Source organism: Gallinula chloropus (genome assembly GCF_964237585.1).
Source record: "Gallinula chloropus genome assembly, chromosome: 5".
Lineage (NCBI taxonomy): Eukaryota > Metazoa > Chordata > Aves > Gruiformes > Rallidae > Gallinula > Gallinula chloropus.
The window spans coordinates 6127546-6150851 of record NC_140090.1 but is presented as its reverse complement, the minus strand read 5'-3'; the positions used below and the strand labels follow the sequence as shown (position 1 = coordinate 6150851).

The 23306-nt window shown below is 40.3% G+C and overlaps 1 protein-coding gene across 1 annotated transcript in view; it reads right to left on the bottom strand.

Annotated features, from left to right (window-relative positions):
- Nucleotides 1-23306, bottom strand: part of LOC311192972 (von Willebrand factor D and EGF domain-containing protein-like) — a gene marked incomplete at both ends in the record, with an annotated part of 188717 nt that overhangs the window by 61137 nt on the left and 104274 nt on the right. Inside the window, 7 exons of the mRNA XM_084265664.1 lie at nt 5156-5320; nt 6759-6911; nt 8943-9080; nt 15135-15354; nt 16545-16795; nt 20345-20459; nt 23130-23234. Coding sequence (XP_084121790.1) covers nt 5156-5320; nt 6759-6911; nt 8943-9080; nt 15135-15354; nt 16545-16795; nt 20345-20459; nt 23130-23234 — 1147 coding nt within the window. The remainder of the gene's footprint in view (nt 1-5155; nt 5321-6758; nt 6912-8942; nt 9081-15134; nt 15355-16544; nt 16796-20344; nt 20460-23129; nt 23235-23306) is intronic.

The window sequence follows — 23306 nt, the reverse complement described above, 5'->3', positions numbered from 1 at the left end:
GGCACATTCTTGGTAGGAGAGAAATGTAATCTGTACTTGATGTGCTGATTGAATGTAAATATTATTCATGGCATATAGCTGAGTCCTCTTCCCTAGTGGTTTTATGGCTTGGGCTTCATTGGTCTTCTATTGCTGAGCTACATCATTTCCCAAATATATCATCTGGATTGGAAGTACTTAACAAATTCTGGATTGACGGAGTATATGGATCAGTGAGGCTGGAAACCGTTTATCTTTTAAATTATCTAAACATATTCTTCCCACTGTGCCTACTTTGGTTGTTATGTTTGGGTGATAGCATATACCACACAGGCCTCTATTGACATTTTCCTGAAAATACTTAATATTTTATTAGCTTTCCCTAAGGAAGAGAAAGCCATCAGAAAGACTCTTAGGTTCCCTTTCCATCTTGAAAAGTAGTGGAGTGGATTTTCAGTGGCAATTACGTGCTCAGAGGGCAGGAAAGGGTCACAGCTTATGTCCAAAATGCCAAGCTGATCCTGGCCTTGTGCAAAGATTACTGGTATACCATTTGCAAAACTGTGTCGTTCATGAGTCCAAATTTATATGGAATGTCCTTGTGTGGCATTTCTAACCCCACTTCAGTTGCCATTTCATCATGCACCCCTTGAAGGAGGCATCATTACATCATAAGTGGTCAGCCTGAAAAAAATGTACATTTTTGTCCCCAAAATACACAATATAGGAACATTGAAACACAGTTTATGAAAGGGATCAGCAGTTCTGACCATAAATTCCAGAGATGAATTGTGGACAGAATTTCAATGGCCTGAATCAGAACTAGGAGCTGGAAGTCACAGCACTAGGATGCAATGCTTCCCAGTTTTGGAGCCCAGAAGAATGGCTGAGAGCTATTACCACACAGAGGAAAATCAGAATATTATTTACTTTTTATTTGGTATTACTGTTATGCCTTCTTTGCAAGGATCTCAAACAACTTCTCAGCTAATGATTGCCAATTCAATATATTCCTGCCTTCAAGTCAGACTTGTAACTCATAGTGTAAACCGTGTTGAGACTGGTTAGTTACTCATTACAAAGCACCCTCTGAATGTTGAAGAGCGTGTGTGTTTTATCTACACCCATTGCATAAAGATTTGGTACTTAAAAGTTCTGCCTGTGATGTGACTACCTTAACAGGTTTTAAGATGTATCTTCCAGTGCTAATACTCTTCATTTAATGGAGTCACTTATGAATTACACTGGTGTGAGACTGGAATCTGGGCCTTGATCTTTGTAATGTAAATTCATCAGTTCAGTTAGATAAGAGATGAAAGGAGTCTATTATGTTCTTCAGTCTTCTCTTGAAGCAAAACCATTTGATTGGTTCCAGGCAGTAAAAGATCCCTACTCCTGAAGCTCCAGAGGTGAAACCTTGGGTTGGTGACTAAAGCTCTTACTGGAGTTATTTATTTTTCAAGGACAGTGACCAATGATGGGTGCTAATAATGATAGTGATTTCAAAGTTAAAAGCTAAGAATGTAAATCTTAAGACTAATATGTGCCTCTAGTGTTAGACTGGGCACTGTGTGTTTAGGCACACACGTTTGCTTCATTCGAAACACTTTATTCTCCTTCTAAATCCACACCTCGGTGTTGATCTGACAGTGTTGCAAATGAGAAGGTCGCAGAGGTCCCTCTGTTGTAAAATCAGAATGAATTCAGAAGCACAGTGGAGATATTGGACTAGTGTAAAGCATAGAGTATGTAAACTTAACAAATAGCTGGCTCATACAAAAGTATATCAAGTGCCAAATGTCGACAATACCGCAAATTAACTGCTATGGCAGGAGAGCTGGCGGTGGTGTTCAGAATAGAAAAGCAGAACTCGATTACAGAGATCATAAAATAATCCTCTCCCTTGGCTCTGAACAAACAACCTTTTATCGGCGATGGATGTGGCAATGCTTTGTCCAGTAAAATTGCTGATTTACTAATAGGAAAAAAATAAATCTTTTGTGATGACACCAACCTCTCTAACCTGCTAAAGAAAGTGCAAACAGATGGGTATCTCTGTGACTGTGAGTGATGAAACCAGTCTAGAGAAATACCAGTAGCATCCGACGGGAACTAATATTGCATCCTGCAGTAACATCACCAGCATCCCCCATTAGGATATATTCATTTCCTTTGTGCCAAGAATATGACCTATGATACTGCATGCTTTGATTTAATAGATCTGCCTCTGCTAACAAAAAAACTAACAGATATTTTATACAAATGTGAAATGTGCCCAGGGAAACCTGCACAGATTTAAATTCTTTAGACTTTATTGCAATGCCAGGAAAGTTAAAGGACCTTTAAAAAAGAATTCAGGAAACCTGCTTTATTGTTTTTGAAGGGACTGCTTTTTTTTTTTTTTTCTGATATTGAAGCTTCTATATGAATCTACTCAGCATTATTACATTTCATTGAATCATTTGAGAATGTATTTTAAAAAAATAATAATAATTTTCCTTTATATATGAAACTACACATTGGCTTCGATACCAGAGATGTTTTTCCTTAAGACTGTACCTGATGCATTTCAAGAACAAGTGCAACCGAGTCTGGATGATTTAAACTGATACAAACTACTGACACAAGCCAGGTAAGTGAGAATAGAATGAGGCCCTGCATCGGTGGCAGAGTAGGTAAATGTAACTCAGAAACTTATTTGTGGACTAACACAGTTTGCAGTGAGTCAACTACATTAAAAGATGAATACCTATCTCATGTCAATGCTGAAGAAACACTACTTTGTTGATTATATAGCAAAATTGAAGGACTTTTGTGTGCAGCTCATCAAACACTGACCTAGGAAACAAGCTTCTCCTGGCATATTTTTTCTCCTCAATAGCCTACAAAGGCAATTGGGGAATTTTTGTGGTTCCTGTATGAAAAAGTACTTATCCTTTAATCCTTAAATCACAACAATTGAGTATATCTGCATGTCAAAGGCAGCCAATAAGAGTACAAAATAGGGATTAGCAGAAGTATTTTTAGATTAAAATTACTAGAGTTGAAAAGAGGTGGCACATAATCTCAGTACCTTCACAAGCACTGTAGCAAGCTGAAGAGGATTTGTTCCGTTTCATTTGAAGACTGATAGCATAAGTTACAAGGGAGAGAAGTTATTATTCTAACGGGGAGGATTTCACAATAATCATAATCCATAACAGTACATAAATTTAGTTGAAAGTTCATTCTTTTTTGTCTGGTATCTTTTAATCATAAGTGCTACACAATACTTCTGCTTCAACTAGCAAAGCACATGGGAAAGAAAGCTAAACCGATCATTTTGGTCATAAATTAGGACACTGGTACAGCTGCAGCAATTGCTTTCATTTCTAAATATTAAAACAAATGACTGCTCTCGTTTAACCTTGAGGCACAGGATTCTCATTGTTTATATTGTGGTATAATTCACATGAGTGAATCTCAGGTTGTGATGGAACAGAAAATAATTCCTCTTCATTTCCTCCCCAAAGTGCTCAAGCTGGTCGGATGGCCACGTTTGCAGCACGAAGCCCTGGACTCAGTTTGCCTATTTGAGAGGAAGAAAACCCAGATAAACAATCCCAGCCCCTGGTATTCAGTTCACTTTTGAAAGAAGAATGTATTAGTTCCAGGTCCTGATACTTGGGATAGTTAAATCTTGCCTGGAGTTGCATATGACTGGTATGAACTGCTGCCAATGCTTCCCTTTTTAGAGCATACCTGGATTTATTGGTTAATGTTTACATAAGCACAATGTAAGCGTGTCTGATTTACTGTACTGGTACCTACAGCTGTGGACTATCTGTTCTACTCAACAGCATTTAAATGACCTGTGGGGTGTACAACACATATCCTGTTATCCCATTAACGACAAGGTGCAGCTTTGGGCAATGACAGAAATGTTAGTTTATTTATATGCACAGTGATGTTTGGGGTTTTTTTCCTTTTGCTCAACTGCTTCTACAGCTTCACCAAGTTATAAAAGAGTTAATAGCTGATACAGTGACTCTGACAGACTAACTAATGCTTTGTACATACTCATTGCTAGAGAAAGAAAAAGGTTGGGTTTATTTTTGTGACCTTTAGAATCAGAGAACTGGCTAAAATCAATTTATGGTTCAAAGAGATTGGATGATACCTATGTTAAGCAGTGAAATTGCTTCCCCTTTGATAGGGTGCATTAAAATATAACACCAAGGTAACAGTCATTGATTTGGACACGGAGTAGGGAGCGGGGGTGGGTTTGTCAAGTGTAGGAGGTTGGAGAAAAACTTGACAGGTTTCAAGCCAGTCTGTCTTGAATACTTAAGGAAAAGATTTAGAAGAAAACCAAGGAATCTGACCTAGTAACTACTGTTATTAAAGAATAAACATGAGTTCTCTTGGCAAATCACTCTGTGCAGTAAAAAGGGGACAACCATCTCCAGACTGTCCCTAGGGAGCCATACATAGAATTATGAGAATTCCATTGAGAACAGGATTGGATGACTGATGAGTGGTTGCTATGCAATTGCCACTTTCTGCCTGAGGTCAGGATCCAGCTTTTATCCCAGCAGAAGACCTCTTCTAATGATCAGTCCTCAGAGATTAATGGGACCAGGTGAGCTCCAGAGCTCCCTAAAGAAGATTATTGCTCAGGCTACAAATGATACCACTGAAATGCTTTAATTATTAGCCTTTAGTTGTTGGTATAGTTGTTCTTGCATGACACTTTGTTTATCATCATCATCATCACAGGTCACCTTGGAGAATGGATGCCTTGCAGCAAAAGAAGTAAGGAAGAAGGAAGGCAGAATGGTACTGGCATGTGTCATGTTCTGATCTTACTGAGGAGGAAACATGTTTTGAAATCCTATGCCAGCACTGTGGCAGGAACACAGATGTGGTGACTCACACCATCTAGTAAGTCCTGTTGTGAAGAATTCTCCCTGGTGGCAAATGAGATGGTTCATCTATTGAATTTCGACTCGTAGAGCCAGGTATTCCTGAAATGAGACCTGCTAGCTGCTCATCAGTTCAGAGGGAAAGAAAAAAGCCTCCAGTGTTTGATTCTAAAGTACTTGTATTTTAATGCCACCCTAGTCCTTATTATTTTCTTAAAGCCTTTGTGTGCAAAACCTTTTAAAAATTCTAAAAAAAAAAGATTAGACAGTACCTGGCTTGGGGACTTTGGTACAGATCCGACCGTTTCCAAAAAATCCTACTGGACACCGGCCGCAGACGTATCCAACGTAAGGGGGTCTCCGGTCCAAGCACAGCACTCCAGGAAAACACGGCCTGTTGGCACAGGTGGTAACGTGTGACAGTGGTGCTGCATGGCCTGAAAGAGAAGGGACATTCAAGCACGTTTATTTTCTATTTCTCAAATCAAATCCCTATATAAAATGAAGCAGCGACTGCCAGAGCCCAGCTAAAGCTCTATAACTGCTTTTATTCTTTTAAATACTAATTGATGCAGAATGTTCCCAAAACTTGAGCCAAACATGAGAATGTCCTGTAGGCAGAGTGTAACAGAACAGCTGTTTCTCATTAAAGCAAGATTTATTAGGCCTCTAATTATATGTTTTCAAGTTTATTACTCAAAGTTGTTTGGCATTTATCATGGATAATATAGAAACTGTTATTTTCAGCATAAGCGAAAGATTAACTAGGTGAGAAACTCTATTACTCAACATCCTTTTGGTCTTTTATAATTGGAAGGTAATCCTCAGACCTTACAACACCTACACCCTACATTTAAAAATGCACTGTCAAGTATGTATGTTTCTGATCTAGAAATCAGCCTTAATGTGTCAAACCTTGTACAACAGGAGACTTCTTTAATTATCATAGACCAAAATTTAGCACTCTGGTAGTATATAATATTTTATCACTTATGATGTCACCGAATAGCAAGTGTATATGAACTGCCTGTGAAGTATTTAATAGTGTCAAGACAGAGAACAGATGATGAATAAACTCTTAATGATGGTTGTAGATCTTTTTTAATTGCCTCCAATGAGGTCCCCATCACAATTCTCAAGTATTTTCAGCTTTGTTCTTGAACCTACAGCATTATGATGGATACCTGTACAAGGCGTGTTCCAGTTAGGTGTTGGCTGCCCTGGTGCACATATATAAGAGAAGGTAATAAAAAAAATAAAGCTTTTCTTTTGCATATGCCCCCCTCTCCAGCAGACATGTTTGGTCTTAATTTTTCTGATGCCTCCTTTGGCTAGAAAAAAACAACTAGAAGTGCAGTAGCCTTTAGAACTGGGGCAGCTTAAGCAGCATGCAGGTGTGTACCCCAGTGCTGTGCATCTGGGAAAAGCAGCTCCCACAGTCGAGTTCATACTTTAAGAGTCAGTCTTCACTGGTGCTCAGATCTCAGTCTTAATTCAGTGACTGCCTGTCAAACGCTGAAATAAAACGTCCGTGTCACTTGGCGATGGCGAGTTGGCGTGAGCTGTCGTTCTTATTGTCTTGCTTTCCATTGATCACAAAGGTTTGGAGTGACTTTGCTCTACCTCAGAAGCCATGAGATTCCTAGTTAAGCCTGGCCACTCTGGTTGCTGTAATGGTTCTGCTCCCATGTAAAATTGTTTAGCAGCAATCCAGTCTGACACCTTCAGGGTTCTTTTTAGGTTTTTTAACTCCATCTTTCTATGCCATAACATAAACAGCTAGTTAATGTTTGCTGTTAAGATGGTAAAATACACAATTTTGAATAGGTCAACCACAGCAAATTGAAAAAAGATTTTGTATCTTTGCATACCTACCATGTCGATCACTTATGCTGAAATTCTTAATTACGGGAGAATCCTTTGCCTCTAAGGGCTGCAGAAGCTGCTTAACCTCAGTCCTGTTCAAATCACCTTTGCCATTGCTTTTTTCAACGCTTGAAGCTTTTGCAATGTCAGCAGCAAGCACAGCTGTGAAAAGAAAGCATGGAGACAAGGAAACAAGGTGTTAGAGCTTAGCTGTGATTGATGATAAAAAGCAACAGTAACAGCAAATCAGATAACCTGACATAAGTTTGTTCTGGAAGCCAACCATCAAGCAAATAAAGGCAAATCAGGTGAGTCAGCTGCTGACATGCAGCAAAGCTTCAACACAAATATAGAAATAATCACTGTGCCCAAACTCACTGAACTTTGGCTATGGAAGAGGCATGCTTAATATGCACAGTGATCTTTTATTGAGCTAAGGGCAGAAAGAAGGCCTCTGGTCCTCATGTATGGGGCAGAGTTGTTACTTGGATGAAGATGCTGTGCCACACACTGCTCTTTCTGGTTCCTGCATCTCCTTGAAAGCCTCTCTCTGAAGCTGCTGTGCATGTTTGCTGGCTTTGGTTAGCTCAGCTGCAGAATTTATCTGTGTCAGAAGATGTGAGCAAAGTATATGTGGATGTGAAGAGGAAGATTGATTGGTGGAGACTCTAAAAAATATCGATTCCTGCATAAATTGAGGATAATTCTCAAATGAATTGGGGATTATAAAAGTCTATGTGGATAATGTGGAAAGCTAAACAGCTATAGCCCTGGGTCTCTTGGATATTCGCTATTCTCAATAAAGCCAGAGATTGTGACTCTTTATATACATTAAAAGCTATAAAGTTATTTCAGTTTTATCCTCCTTCCTCCCAGAAGCCTTTATATTTGCTTAAGCAGTGGAAGTATGAGTAGGCATGTTATGTCTGGATATCAGAACCACAAATATGCCTGTCCTGTTATTTTTGGTGGACAAGGAAGCCCTCAGGTTTATTCCTTCTAATAAATGTGCATTTTGGAAATAGAAAATTAAAATCTGTAGCTAAAAAAATGGAAAGGAAGAAATTACTTTTTTGATATATGTTTTAGAAAGGACATTATTTTGTATATCCTTCCTTCATTGGACAAATTGGCTACAAAAAAATGCATTAGTGAAACAGATGCAAAATCACTTTGAAACAACCAATGTGGCCAAATAACAGAGCAAAGAAAACATTCTGTACAGACATTTGGGATTTGAAGGGATATTTGGTAAATCTGTCAAAGGCAGTCCTGCTGCTGCCAGGATCCTGCAGCCACAACTGAGTCTTTTTGCATTGGTAATTATTTTTTTTTGTACTTCTGATAGTCAAGATGAGGAAAAGTTAAGATCTGCACAGCTGATATATGTATTTTTGTCTTGGATTTATTTGGAAACAGCAACAAATAAACAAATGCAAAACACTTCAAGTGTTGATTTCTCTCCTTCTAGCCAACAAAATGTTATTTTTGGAGAAGTCTTATGAGTCTATGACTGAAACAATGACAGTCTGAGGAGGTTGCATCCTGTCCTTTGGGAATGTCTTGGCATTTTGTACAAAGTCCCTGTAGTCTCTCTACTAAAGAGTCTGTTGCCCCAAAACCATGCTGAGCAGGTGTAAAATTGTTCCTGGCCATTTCTTTCCCTAGTTGGGACCTGTGACATGACTTTACACCAAGCATGAGGTCAGCAGCTGTGGACTGTTCCCTGTAATGTAAGCCCACCTTGGAAATGGAGCTGAAAGGATGCAAAGGATTTACACATGGACTTTTTTTCTCTTACCCTACATCCTGTTTACACTGTGTTCACCCAAAACAAAAATAATCTTGGGGGTGCTCCTGTAGTACTTATTACTGGATGATGTGTTTAGAGTGAAATAGTGGAGAATGAAGGGAAAATTCTTGGCAAATGATCTAGCTGGCGTCCAGAAAATACTTTTTTGTATGCTATGATGTTCACTCTAATCAACATGAAACTAAACTGTGGTGAGAAATAGCAAACAGAGAGCAATTTGCAATTATCCATATTAATATAACATGAAAATAATCTGCTTTGTATATTTAAAGGACTGTACTTGAAGTGAGTGGCATAGTACTCAATTAAAGATAATAGTTGCAGAATTGAACCCGTTTTTTTCCCCCCATCTATTAGAACAAATCATGCAAAAGACTTACATTTGCAAGTTTTACCATTCCCCTCCATCCCACTGGGGCAAATTCCACATGTATATGATCCAAAGGTATTCATACAAGACACTCCAGGAAAACAAACGCTCTCCTCACATTCATTCCTGTCTTCCTGACAAGTAAGCCCTATGGCAAAGCAAAGGGGAGGTGAATAATCAGGAAAGATTCCCTGTTTATTCCCCACCTCAAATGTTGAAGCAGACTAAGGCTTAATTCTCAGCTGCAAACTCATTACAGTGTACGTCACTCATGTGAGAGCCAAACTCCCCACCGCTCCACTTAAACCAGCTTTTATCACACTGTTTATTACTGTCATTACTGGCACTAGAAGTGCTGAACTTGAGGCTACTGCTCAAAGAAGACTGTGCATGTTAGATAAATGATCCCCCCCCTCTGCCTTTCACGTCTTTGTTGCTGCTTTTGTTGTGGTGTTTATGTGAAATCTCTGTCCCATACTCGAGGAAGCCAATGTGTGTCAGCATTTTGAATTCAGCATATGAAGAGCCATGTACTGACCTATTGTGCTTTTCATTTTGGTGTGAACCTCACAAAATTAACAGCTTATTGTGAACCAGCCTGATAGACTCTGGCTGAAGGGAAACCTAACCAAATTATCAGATTTTTTTCTAACAATTTTATTCTGTTTAAAATTAAAATTTGAAGAAGCCTTCTGAGAATACCTCTGAGGGGCAGTGCTGGTGTACCTAAGATAAGCTGCTATAGGATCAGAACACAAAACAATGTATCTTGCCTATTTCCAGTTTTGGAAGTTGGGTTTTAAAAACCCCTTGATGCAATTGATATTCAAATTCATGACGCTGGATGATTTAATGGATACCTATAGGGGAAGGTGACCCAAAAGTTAAAATTGCTATCTGAACAGCAAATGATGCAGAGTAATCACATATAATGTTGTTAAAAGCTCCCTCAGGCTTCAGGTGTGCATGCTGCAATCTCTGTGCACTTGAGGAAACTTGGCTGTTGCTGGTTACAAAAGTACTTGGCCTGAGAGCAGGTTGTAAACACGCCCCTGTCACTTCTGTTAAGGCATGCCCTTTGTCCCTTGTAGGATTGGGACACCCTTTGGAGCATCCAGGTATCTGCTTCGAGACAGGCTTCAAGGTAGAAAGAGGCTTGTTCCATATCAGACATCCAGCTTTATCACAAAAGGATTTTTTATGAAAATTTTTCTTTCAAGAAAATATTTTTCTTCCCAGTGGAATGAATTACAGGATGATAAAAACAGAGTCTTGTTATTCGTCTCCTACAACATAATCTCTCGTTGCTTCAGCATTTCAGATAGCATCCACTACTCCTTTCAAGTTAAAATAGCATCGCCAGGTAAAAGGCTCAAATTGAAGCTTCTATTGATTGAGCTGCCTTAAAATACCAGTGACATCACCTTCTCCTGCCTACTTTGTCTTGTGGAAAAAACCAGGAGTGCAAAAGCAACGTCTTGTCTCTGATACCCTCTCAAGCTAAGTCGTTCTGGTTTTGCATGCTTCTTGCTTCTTTCATTGAAGTTCAACATCACATCGTGTTGCAGGGTTGATTTCCCCTGCCCCCTCCCCCCCCTTGGATTTTAGATTACAATTTCTATTGTATAATATAATTAGCACATCCGTAGCATCAGGCTGCTTTTCCCTGATGCTGCTTTCTGATGACGCACTGGGGGATTATTGGACATTGCATGATGGAAAATACTGAACGAGTTATCCTCTCATTAAATCAGTAATTATTTTCTTTTTCTGAGTATCATATATGGAGTAAACATGATACCGGAGACAAGGAAAGTAGGAATGAAGTTCCCAGTTTCAGTAACAACAGCCACTTCTCCCTCGGCCCCCTCTCCTCCCTCCTATGTACTCTAGTTTTGCTGCAAAGGGCTGGCTTTAAAATGTCAAAGACTTGCAAAAAGCAAAGGAACACCATGAATAACACGCTAAATTTTAAAATTAATTCACTTGACTGGTTTTTGTTATGTAAAGGTGGAAGCACTTCTTTTCACTCAGAGAGATTTGATTTTAAACAGTACCTGATCAATTTGGGCATAATGATAATCCAGCTGAGTCCAAGGACAAATGTTTGCAAAGTCTGAAACTTGGCTTAAGGTTGCTGAAGAAGCAGCAAAAATGGAAAGAAAGCCATCTGCACCGAGAAGTGTCAATTATTCCGTTTGCATGACCTCCAGTGCACTGTAACACAAGGGAGTCTCAATTCTCTTGGCACTGCTACAGTACAAATAAAAATAATAGGAATAAAAGATCTCCGGGTTTCATGGTTGAAACATCTGTGCCAGCTCTATTTCTCCATCTCCGCATGGGGAATTGGCTGAGAAGACAAAGTCCCTTTATGCCTTGAGAGGAGCTGACCACCTACAGATGCAGAGAAAGACTTTTTGACTGTGCTCACATTAAAGACTGTAAATGAACAGGCAATCTCATTTAGGGACTCTATGGTTATTCCAAACCATGAACAAATTTCGGTGTTTTCTTCAGTTTCCTGAGAAATAAAATGAAATTTTAGCTCCATCTTCATCCCTGCTCACCAATTTTATATTAATCAAAGGTATGAGAGGCAAGAAAGAATGGGTCTGTGATTGAGAGAAAGTTTTCGAGGATGAGTTGAGTTCTAAGGTGGGTGATGTTCTTGCTTTCAGGGGCCAAAAGAAGAGACAGTGGGATTTCTTGTTATCTTCTTAACAGTGTCAAAGAAAAAATGAATGAGCTTTAACACTCCATCAGAAAAATGTGTATAAATCTCTGCAGAAATTTACAACAGTAATAACTCTGGAGTTATCCATCTCTCAGATTTTCCAGTCCTTGTCCCTGCCTTGTCCCTACTCCTACATTACAACCTTGCATTGGACAAGATACACCAATGCACCCGAATTGCAGCACACTGTTCTCTCTGTGTTCGGGAAGCTCTCGAAAGAGTTAATTTTTAGTTTCTCCTGCCTGTTCTCTATCATTTGTAAAGATTTGACGGTGAAGTGGTGCTGTCACTTGAGCAGTATAGCACTGCCTTCTCATTAGATTATTGATGGTTTTCTGGGGAATTGAGACATAAACACAGCATCAAGGATGAGCTTTTATTGTTGTCACAGAACCTGCCCTGAAGTAAAATCATCTGCTTCCCAGCTGGCTTTCAGCTTCACTTGCTTATAATTTTTCACCTGCTATTAAAACTTTGAGATATATTCCTGTTTCACTCAATCATATCTTCTTTTTCTGTTGTTGCTTGTGTTTTAGCACTTTTGGTGATGCAAAAGCAATGGACATTTATTCAACATGGTCAGAATTAAGGGCTCAGGAAAACCCAGTGTTTCTCTGGTGATCAAGGTGTCCTGTGCCATTGTCCCTAGAGTAGGCAGTATGTTACTTCTAAGCATGTTATTCTGGAGGGTTGGTGTCCTGTTTCTAGCCAGGCTGGAATCAACTACCACCCCCCCCCCCCCCCCCCCCCCCCAGCACTCAACCCAGGTGAGCTGAGTTAGCCCCATCTGTTTCCACACCACCTGACATCCCTCCACCATAAAAGGGGCTGGGAGGGGAGGGTCATCCCCTGGTATCTCTAGGGCAGTCTGAGCATGGCTGGAGTATTGGGATGGTCCTCACACCGCTCTCTGTTATCATCAGGTTGGTAAGGCACTCTGTGTTATCACTGGGTATGAGTGTAGTTTGCTGAGGGATGTTATTGTTACCCTTTCATGGTGATTTTGTGCTTATCCCAACCCATGGAGGTTCTATCTGTCTCCTCTGGGACTGAACGAGCAGTGTGTGGTGTTCAGCCACTGCTTGGGGCTGAGCCACCACAGCAGGGTGTTTCACTCTCTACTGTTTGTGTAAGAACAAGAACTGCATCTCAGAATAAGCTCCATGTGAATCTATAAACAATGCACTGTAGTTGTGGCAGACTATTTTATGTGGAATAATAGAGCTTGATTTCACTTCATCTATGTGTGGAGCTGAATTCAGTAAGAAAGGCAGTAGTGGGAAACTGGTGGTGACCAAACAATGGGCGCAGGTCCAGTGAAGTTATTAACTCATAGAACTATATTGCTTTATATTCATTTAATCCACCTCCTTACAGGCAATGAAGAGTTGGTCTCATTGTATATTTCCAAGGGTTTAACCAAATACAGCCAAAAAGCCAAAACTTCCCTGTGCTCATAGGCTCATTACTCCCTGCAGGATTTGGGACATTCTGCATATGTTTCTTTGCTTTTTTTTTTTTTTTTGTATTTTGATCCAACTTTCATTGTCTAACTTTATTCTCCATGCTTAGGCTTATGCGTTCTTGCATCAGTAGAATCTTTGGTGGCACGAGAACATTGGAGGGCACAGGTTAGGCTACTTCCAGGCATTACCTGGAGCCACCACTGTCTAGCTCTCATAAATCTTCTAGGCCATTTTTCTGGAAGCTTATTTTTTTATTCATTTCACTTCTGAATGGGTTTTTTCTTTTAATTTTCTGTTTCTACTGGAATTTTATAGGTAAGGAAATCTAGACTTGTGGCCACATATGCCCCCAAAAAAGAAGGTTTCATGAACTGCTGCAAGATAGGAAGGGTCCTTGCTGCCTGGACAAGCTCACTGGGTAAAATCAGTTAATTGTTTTGGCTTATAATTTCCTACATAGATACCCATTATAGGCAGTAATGATTATGTGCAGCTGATGTTACTTCTACTGGATTTTTCAAACCTTTAGCACTGCATAGCATCCAATAGGATGGGTCTCAGGAATTCATTCATGCTTTCCTATGTGAACAGAGCAGGGCTTTGACAGATTGAAGGACTGAAATCTGAGCTCAGCTTAAGGTGGTTTTTTTTCCACACTGCTTTTGAAATGGTTCTGATCCAAGAGATGTTCTAACACAGTTCCAGTTAGCACCTTTCACTTGCGGGAGACTAATTTGCCAAGAGTGGATAGCAACACAATGTCTTTGCTTTCCAGTGACTGCTATTTCAACTGGCCTTTTGTCTGCAGAGCTAAGCGAGAGCCAGGCTCAGAAATCCTCTTCAAGTCCTGTATGCTCAGATTTGCCTTGTACCTCCTGAAGAGCTGAACTGCAAATGAAAAGACCACGACTTCTGTGAAACTCCAGGAGAAGGCGTGTTCAGGCCAACGTGAAACCCTGTCATGTTGGAAGCAAGTGGTGTTACAAGCAGCTGGAGTGTGGATCCCAGCTTGGAGGAGGTGGTAGGCACTCCGTGAGACCTAGCAGTGCCTCTGCTCAGCCAAACTCCAGAAGCTTCTTGCAGCAGAGAGTCTAATGACTGGCTCTGTTGGCTCCAGGCTGCAGAGCACGGGGGAGTCAGTCGGCAGCCTGTCACAAGTTCTTTCTCACGTGTGTGAGTCATTCACACGTGTCCTGAATGCAGTGAAGCAGAATGAAACTTGCATGATAGGTACAGACGTGTTCTCTCCTCACCTAAATTGCATGTTAGGTGCTTCTTTCTCCTCACATTTTCCCATTTGCAGGGGATATCTTGCATCCCCCTCTTTGGCATCACTCCATTTTGTTCTCCAACTCCTCCTCTTCATACTTCTGCTTTTTTAAAAGAACCTCTTTTGTTGCAGTGATCCTCTCTCTTCCTTCCATCTCTTAAAAACATACAGTGGCCAGCCCTGAACAGTTTAAATGTTAGATTTATTCCTTCAGCATGTCTGACTAATGGGTTTGTGGTTTTCTAATGCTTAAATTTAATGAAGCTTCAAGAGGGACTAAAGAACAATTTATTTTTGCGTGTCTTTCCATGTCTACTTCTCCTACCTAGACCTAGAAAAATCATTCATTCCCGATTCTTTCAAATCCTGTGGAGTGCAAAAGGGTCCTGAATCTTTCCCTTTCCTCTCTTGCACTAAGCCTCCTCCTAGTGCATCTCGTGGATGGACAAATCCCTGGGAAATACTCAGGTGGAAGCTGATATCAGGGACCTTCACAGCCTCCTTGAGTGATCATTTCAGAACCACAGAGCTCTAGGTCGTTTTTCCTTCCTTGCATATGGATAATTAGATAGCTGCTTTTGCATATTTTCTCTGTCTAGAGCTAAGCAGAGCAGAAGAGGAGGCTTGTGTAGGGCATTTGATAGATGCTCGTGGTTGTGCTGCACTTAAAAAGATCCAGTAGCACAATACATCTATAGCTTCAATCAGACACAAACATTGAAGTGTTACCTCCCAAACCAGGGGGACATTTGCAGAAGTAGCTGTCCACACCATCCACACATGTTCCACTGCCACAGGGGTTTGATTTGCAGTCATTAATATCTTCCTGGCAAAATTCTCCATCAAATCCATTTGGACATAAGCACAGGTATTCACCAAGGCCTGGAGGGAATTTAATATTGGTAACACATGTTCCACCATTGAGGCAGCTGCAGGGCTTTACTCCAACCTGAGAAAGGCAAAAGGGAGTTGTGGTAAGATCCCTCTGAATCATCACAGCTGAGAGGTTACCTGCTGGGAAGTTTTGCAGTGCAAACATGTTACTTAGCATTATGAAAATTTATTTCTAACCTATTTTCTTTGTCTAGCTGGATGGCATAGCCATTTGAACGAAAGCTTGGATTTAAAGGGGTTTTTGATCATTTAGGGCACATTCTAACTTCTTACAAGAAGGAAAAAAAATCCTGTTTGCTGTAACAGCAGCTTTTACAAAGTATCTGAGGGCAGAACTTGCTCCTTATTCTTCAAAAAAGAAATGAAAACTGTTTCTCTCTGCCTGAATGCCCTCCTTACTGTCCCACATCACAAATGGCTCCCAGGCAGGGATGTGACTGTGGCATTCCTTAGCTGTCTCTCCAGGGAAGATAGGTCTGTGGTTGTATTTTACATATGTACAAGAGCAGCATTTGAACAGATTCTAACATCTGTATTATCTCACCTAGTTAAATGTAAGTCTAGTTTGAAATGCTTCCGTTAAAACCCTCTCTGGGCTGCAGCTTCCCCTTTGCTGTGTGGGTTCACATATCGGTACTCTTGATGATAGTGGTTTGAATAGGCAAAAATAGGAATCTTTTAGGGATAAAAATCTTTTCTTCACAAAACTGTTATGTCAAGAGTCTGCATCCCACTTTATTAGCTCATCCTATCACAGGATTAATGTTAGGCTATACAATAAAGAGAAAGCAATGCACAAGCTCTGCCAAGAAACTTAGTGTGGAGTACTGACATAAGAGCAAGACATCCTCTAAAAATATCATTGAGAATGAGTTATAATCTCCCTTTTATAGCTAAAACTTGGTCTTTTTTGTTATATGCTTTTCTCTGCAATCCAAATGCAGAATGTGAATTTTAAAGCAGATTAATGAACCATTAAAAGGCTCTGCAAGAGTGTTCTTTCAAACAGCAATCAATAGCGCTCTCTTGTTCCTTGTATATATAGTTTCTGTGTTCTCAAAGATATTTATTCCATTAATTGATCATTATTGCTGTGCTGGATAATACGCACTTATGAGGAAATAGCTGAAGTCTTACTTTTCCAGACAGTAACAAATTATTAGCTATAATGACAATTGCACCAAAACACTGACATGATAAACAGGTTTGTTTTGTTTTTTCCTTTAAAAGCCTTCATTTCCTTACCTCAATAGAGTATCTGCTCTGTGCATTGCATTCATCCGACACAGCGAATTCAAAGGTCTGTGTTTCTTCTGAATCAACCTTCCAGATAAGAAGGCCAGCAGGAGAGAGCCTGGCATCCTGTGGCCCAGCCTCTAAGATGAATAGCACAGCTGACCCTTCCGGATCCACTGCTATTAACTGGTAAACAAAATTCTCACCAATAAATGTCAGCAGCTGGCTGGAGGGGGCCTGGAACACAGGAGGCAGGTTGTCTAAACAGCAAAAATGAAACCATGATTACATAAATTCCAGTTTCTCCCATGTAAAGATTCACAGTGCAGGTCTTTGTAGGAGCTGTCTCAAAGAACAAGGTACAGACTGTACTCGGAGACTGTTGGAGGAAGGGGTTTAGATGTTAGATGCAGCAAATGACTTTACCAAATGACTTTACCAAGCAGTATAACTTTCTTCTCTATTTTTTCATGCCCCATACTGAATTTTTCTCCCACACTGAACTTTGGTTACTTTTGATATGTGCGAAGAGATCAGACATGGCTTCTGGTCCCCCATCTCTTACTGAAACTTTGTTTTTCCTATATTGACATATATATTCTATAATGGTCTGTGTTAGAAGGGACCCCAAGGATCATAGAGTTCCAACCCTTCTGCCACAGGCAGGGCCACCAACCTCCAGGCAAGTTTGCTCGGGGTCTCATCCAACATGGCCTTGAATACCTCCAGGGATGGGGCATCTATCACTTCTCTGGGCAGCCTGTTCCAGCAGCTCAGCACACTCTCTGTAAAGGATTATCTATCACACTATGTATCCATTTAAATATAGGCACACTAAATATCAAGTTGATGAATGACAAATGAATTGGTTGGGCAACTCAGCGGGGGGTGGAGAAAACAATTGTGTAACCCTTCCATTGAGTAGACTCTCCTACCTTTACACAGGAGCAGTAATTAAGCCTGAGCAGTTTGACTGGATTCAGTTGGACATTTCATTAGGAATAAAGGTCTTCTCAGTACCAGCAGAGGTACATCAATGATACTGAGATTCTGTATCTCCAGGGACAGCAGTGCATATCATGTCATTGTTATTTCAAGTGCTGCTGTTTACATGCAGCATTTCCTTAATGAAGATAAAAGCCTAATTGTACAAGGCTGTTCTACTGTAGGATTCAAATGCTACCTGATGACACAATATAAATAGGTAAGGAGGATGAGGTAGAGGAAATGATTTCATTTTATAATTAGAAACCAGGGAAAAGTAAGATTGGCTGAGGAGTCTGAGGTGACAGCAGCACTGTACAGGGCCAGGAATTTCCTCCCCCAGTCCTAAGCCTCCTCAGTCTCAAACCATCTTTCCTCTTTAAGCAGCAGTACAAACTGGCACGTACTGATACATACAGGAATCTCCACACAGTGTAATTTGACCATAGTTGTGTTTAACTTAAAGAACTCTTCTTATACTAAGGATTAATTTCACGTCACATTCTAAAACTGAGCTATGTATGCATTCTCCTTAGGACTGCATGTGTCCTTGTGGGAAGTCATTCTAGGTGTCTTTGTGGTGTGTATCCCTTTATCAAACTTTGCTTTCCATAGTGTAGCTCACATTATGCAATTATTTAAATGTGTCTCTCCACTCGTTACAGCTGCACTATTCTAAACTGCTTGTCCAGCAGGCTGTCCTGGCATAACTGTTGAAAGCTTCCATCTATTAATTTACCTCTGTTATTTCCCAAACACTTAAACCACGGAGCGCATGAAAGTGGTGCCCAAAGTAATCAATGAAATATTGATGCTGGGTATGCATTTACAAATAAACACAAAGGTGTTAACTGGATGAAAGGTAATGAGAAGTTGTAGGTGCAAAATAACATAAAATCAGATGTTCTGAAAGTGGTCTGTGAGTGTTTCAAATTCCACAGAGGCCTCCTTGCCATACAGAGACTATATATATATATACACACACTCCCAATTATTGCAGAACTTTTAAAAAGCTTTTCACAATTTTAAAAGCAAGTCTGACAAACCTGATTTTTCAATATTTTAAAGTTATTGAAAAGTAAACCATGAGCTGTTTCAGATTTCCCAAATCATTTCTAACTTTTAAATTCCAAACCAAATGTAGCTTTTCCCTTTTAAATATTTTTCTGAAATTTAAAATTGAACTCTCTCAATGTTAGCAATGAGTTTATATAACAATCGGGGTCAGTTTGTCCCTAGAGATGCTACTGCTGTGGCCAACACAATGGAAGGACAGAAAGGAGGCAAGGTTTGTGAGTGACAGATAATATCTCTCATTATATTAAACTATATCCCTGGGGAAAAAAATCACAGCTTTCAGGTGTACAGGCTCTTCTCCAGGACTGGTTTACCCTTAGGCATTTTAGCTACTCATTCTAGTAACTTGCAATGGGATTTTTAGTTGGCCAACACTTGGGATAAATCTGCCTATATCTCTTTTTGACAGGGAATAAATTCCAAGAGCTGGATTCTTTAGGACATAAATTTGGAGGTGTGTGTTTTTATATGGAGAACATTCATAGTGGCAAGTCTGGAACAGAAATTAAAAGGACCTATTGAACAACTACCTCCCTTCCCATTGCATCCCCAAACTGATTTCAGACAACTTATGACTTCTTGTATTGTAACTGATGCTTCTTGAGGGCTTTTGTCACCTCTGAGAAGAGCATCTCTGCTCACTGCTCACTTCAGCGGTGTCTCCACTGGAGCTCTGGACTCCAGCTGCTGTGCTACAGCCCTTGCTGTTTCTACTGCTGTACCTTGAGCTCTCCAGGAGCCTCTCACCCTGAGCATCTCCAAACTGTTCCCCCAGGACAAGAGCAACTGTCTTCTCCACCCAGAAGGGTCCTGCTGTCCTAGTCACCCTAAAGGAGTATAAAACTGCAAACAAACAAAGCAAACCAGGCCTGTCACTCACGTACCTCCCTGTAATTCGCTTGTGTTTACAGAACCTAAAAGTGTAGAGAAATGCTTCTAAGAGCCAACACATGAATCTGGGTGAAAGTGGTGTTACAATCATTACACTGACCACTTGTAAATATGCTCATGTAAGTGAGGTGGTGAGGATAATGCTGCTGGAAACATGGATTATCTGTAAAGTGAGTGGTTAGTAATGGTGGTTGTTGGCACTTGGGATGTAGCCATGAAAAAGCTATGATTAAGTCCTCAGCATCCAGGAGGTGCTTCAGAAGGCAGCCTGCTCCATGACCTCTGCCACTGAAGGGCTGTAGCAGGGAAGGGAATGAGTGGTTGATCCCCTTCGTTAAAAACACCCTGTCAAGCCAAGGTCTTCTCTGTGGTATTTCATAGGGTTTGGTTCAGGGAAAGGAAACAATTCTTCCACGTATCAAAAATATACACTAGTGTTTTAAAAACAGTATTTTCCCCAAATTGTTACCTTAAGATTTGTACCTGCAAGTTGATGACAGATGTACTTAGGGTCCATCACCATTATCTGACAGATGTAGAAGCTACATGGGGCGCCAGCGTATCAACAATTTCATTTTCAGGTGTTATTGTAATTTTATTAATTTGAGATTTGTCAGGTTTCAGCCAGAAAAAGATACATGCCTAGATGCACGGTGCAAATGGAACACTGTCTGTGTCTGGTCAGTCTGAATTCCTGGTGTACCCAATCATTCCCATTGCAAATTGTCCACTTGCACTATTATACAGGATAAATTTCTGTAAGCCCAATGAAGAAACTCTGTATTTCATAGTCTGAGCCATAAATTCACAGCTAAGTGCTTCTAAATCTTAGAGAAAAAAAAAAAAGCCTGTCTTACTTTCATTAATAGACCAGGTGAACTTGGAAATGTCAGGTTCACAGAGAAGACAAGGACTGGTGGGGCTTGACTCTCCTTCGCCGTAGCAAAGTCCATCTATATTACAAGTATTTTCCTGCCAATAAAAAGGAAATAATAATGGGGAGGAGGTGGATGTAAGGATAGAAAAAAACAATAAAACTAAGAGGGATAGGAAATTAGCAGTTAATGATTTCTGGGGCTAAGCAGAAACTTGCTTGTCTCTTGAAACAATAGAATAGTAGCAGTTTCTTACTTTCTTACAACAGGTTGAAAAGATGACTTGTAAGTTTTCCAGTGCAAGATCCTTGTAGTTGTGAATATTTTAGCTTAAGCAACATGTGATGCTGCTTCCTACAGATGAGTTTGACAGAATGGGATGGGGTTTTTTCCACCACACTTCTGTAGTGTGTATGATCATTATTCCCAGCTGCAACTATTAATGTGATGACTATTAGGTAATGCTCAAAAGTGATCTCCATGAGATTAATGAAACCTGAGCCTAGATAAAAGCTCCATTTGAAATTTGGGAATCCTGTTCTGGTAACTTAATTATTTCTGGAGGCTCTTTGTAAAAATATGAAAGAGTATTGACACCAGAGCAAATAACTGCATTAGATTTTAGGCTTCCATGACATAGTTGTGAACAACAGCTGAACACATGGATGGTGCCTAGGTCAGGCAAAGCATCCCAGCAGAAGATCATGCAGTGCACTGTGGCCACAGCAGCCTTTGAGGCCAACCTGGTCCTCTCCTAGTTAGGGTGGCCAGCAAGGCCAGGGAGGTTGAGGCTTCCACATGGCCAGAAGACACTTGGGTTGCTTGAGGAGCAAACATGGATATAATTAATGAATGCAGTTAACCCACACAACAGGTAGGTCTTGTGGGAGAATGATGCCTTTCACTTTGTAGTTTGTGTTGGGGTGCACCTGGAGGTGGGACCTTACCTGACATTGCCAGCTCCCAGGGAAGCATGGGGCTCATTTGGGTACATGGGGATGTGACCACTGCAGCAGGACAGCAGAAGGGAGAAGATACTGGGGCCCAAATGTATTTTCCCTTTCCCCTCCTTTGAATACATGTTAGTTTTCTGAGACTGGCGTGTGCCCTCTTCTGGGTCTGGCAGTTTCTATCTATTGCTTTATCAGTTTCTCACGCCTCTTTTGCAAAGTACATTAGTCAATATTTTAAACAATAACACTTTAAGAGTAATGGGTAAGGTAGAGACCTCACAATTAGCCTGGCGTGATAGAACATGACAAATCTTCAGCATTAAAATCTGGATGTTAATTAGATTTTATTACATTGTTGTTTTCAAAACACTCAATGTTCTGATGTGAAAGTATGTTACAGAATGGGCTCTGTAAGAGGAGCACAGGATGTGAAATGGCCTGATAGAAAATGTCCTGTAATTGAAACACCTTTACTGAAAGCAATTTAGGTATTACGAAGTAATGTTATAAGAGGGGTAATTAGAATGTGGTCTGATGCAATTGGAAGCCTAGTTCAAATAGTCCCTTCAAGCAACTTAGGATAGAAATTATTAGAATCCCTAGAGAACACCAGCATATTAAGAAAACATATATTTCAGAGCTTGAAAAATGTAAGCATAAGGAAAGCCTTTGACCAAAGTAACCCCATAGCTTCAATATGATTCTGACATAATTATTTTAGCCTGAAATTCAAGTGGGTTTGCCCTCATTTGGGCCTATAAAGTAATTTCTATTCACTGATGTATTTGAAAAAAACCCAAACTTTTGTTTTATTTTGGTAACTGGTGTGTTCTTGCAATCAGTGTGAGTCTAAGAACTGTATTTTCCCATTAGTGTTAATGAGAACAGTGAAGCAAATGAGTTAAGATATATACCTGATTAATTTTCATTTTATAAAAATGCAGGCTAGTGGTCTCCTATTCATTCCTACCTGCCTCAGGGTAGGAAAGCAGGCTCAGCACATTCAGCTGTCCCCAAACCCTCTGAAAGTTTCTTTTTAAAGCCCCAGTGAAAACCAGCGAAGTTGTCTAACACAACCCTCTAGAAAAAAAGAGGGGAAGCTCTTTTTTTTTTAAGGGATGGGGAATGTTACACCAGTAAGTCCTGAGAAAAACAGAGGGTTATAGTGCTCTCCAGGCAGCTCCTGGCATGTTGGCAGTTTAAAACGTAGCACTGGACTTTTGATTATGGTTTTGAAACTGTCAGAGTACTATATGTTTGTACTTAGCAGAGTTTAATGTAAGCAAGAATGTTTTATGTTCTCTCAAGGGTGTTTTCACATGATAGAAACTGTACAGCACGCATCTTAGTGTACCTTTTGCTCAGGCAGAAAGCAGGTATAGAAATGATATACCTTACAGCTTCCGTGCCCTCACCACACAGGCTAGGAGAGGTAAAACAGCTCACTGGCAGAGACACTTGGGAAGTGAAGTTAAGCTGCCTTTTAGGGGAGACTCTTCAGTCTTATGTACTTTACAGCTGTTAATGGAAGTTAAAATGTTGTCAAAAACGGTCTTTCTTGAAGTGTCTGTCTGGGAAAGGTGCATCATAAAGCATACTTTATCATGTATTCATACCCCCCGTAAATACGAAGGGGAAGGAAATATCACAGACAGGAGATTGTGAAAGGGAGAAAAGCGTTAGGCTGTGCCACTGACCTAGGAGACAGATTTTCCTCTTCTAAAGCAGTTATTACACACAGTACATCAAAAGGAGGGAGAGAGAGAAGGAAGAGATGAACGATCCATATTAAACCTTCATGCTCTTTAAATTACCTTTAATTTACAAAGTCCGGTTGGATGAAATTGGCAGGCCTGGCAGACTGCGTCGTACAGGGTCAGCACTCTGGAATTACTGTACTGGAAGCCATCGTTAGTGATCTAAATGGTACAAAAATCATCTTTATAAGTAATAATGTTCCATATGGAGACTGTCTGCTCATTTTGGAGCAT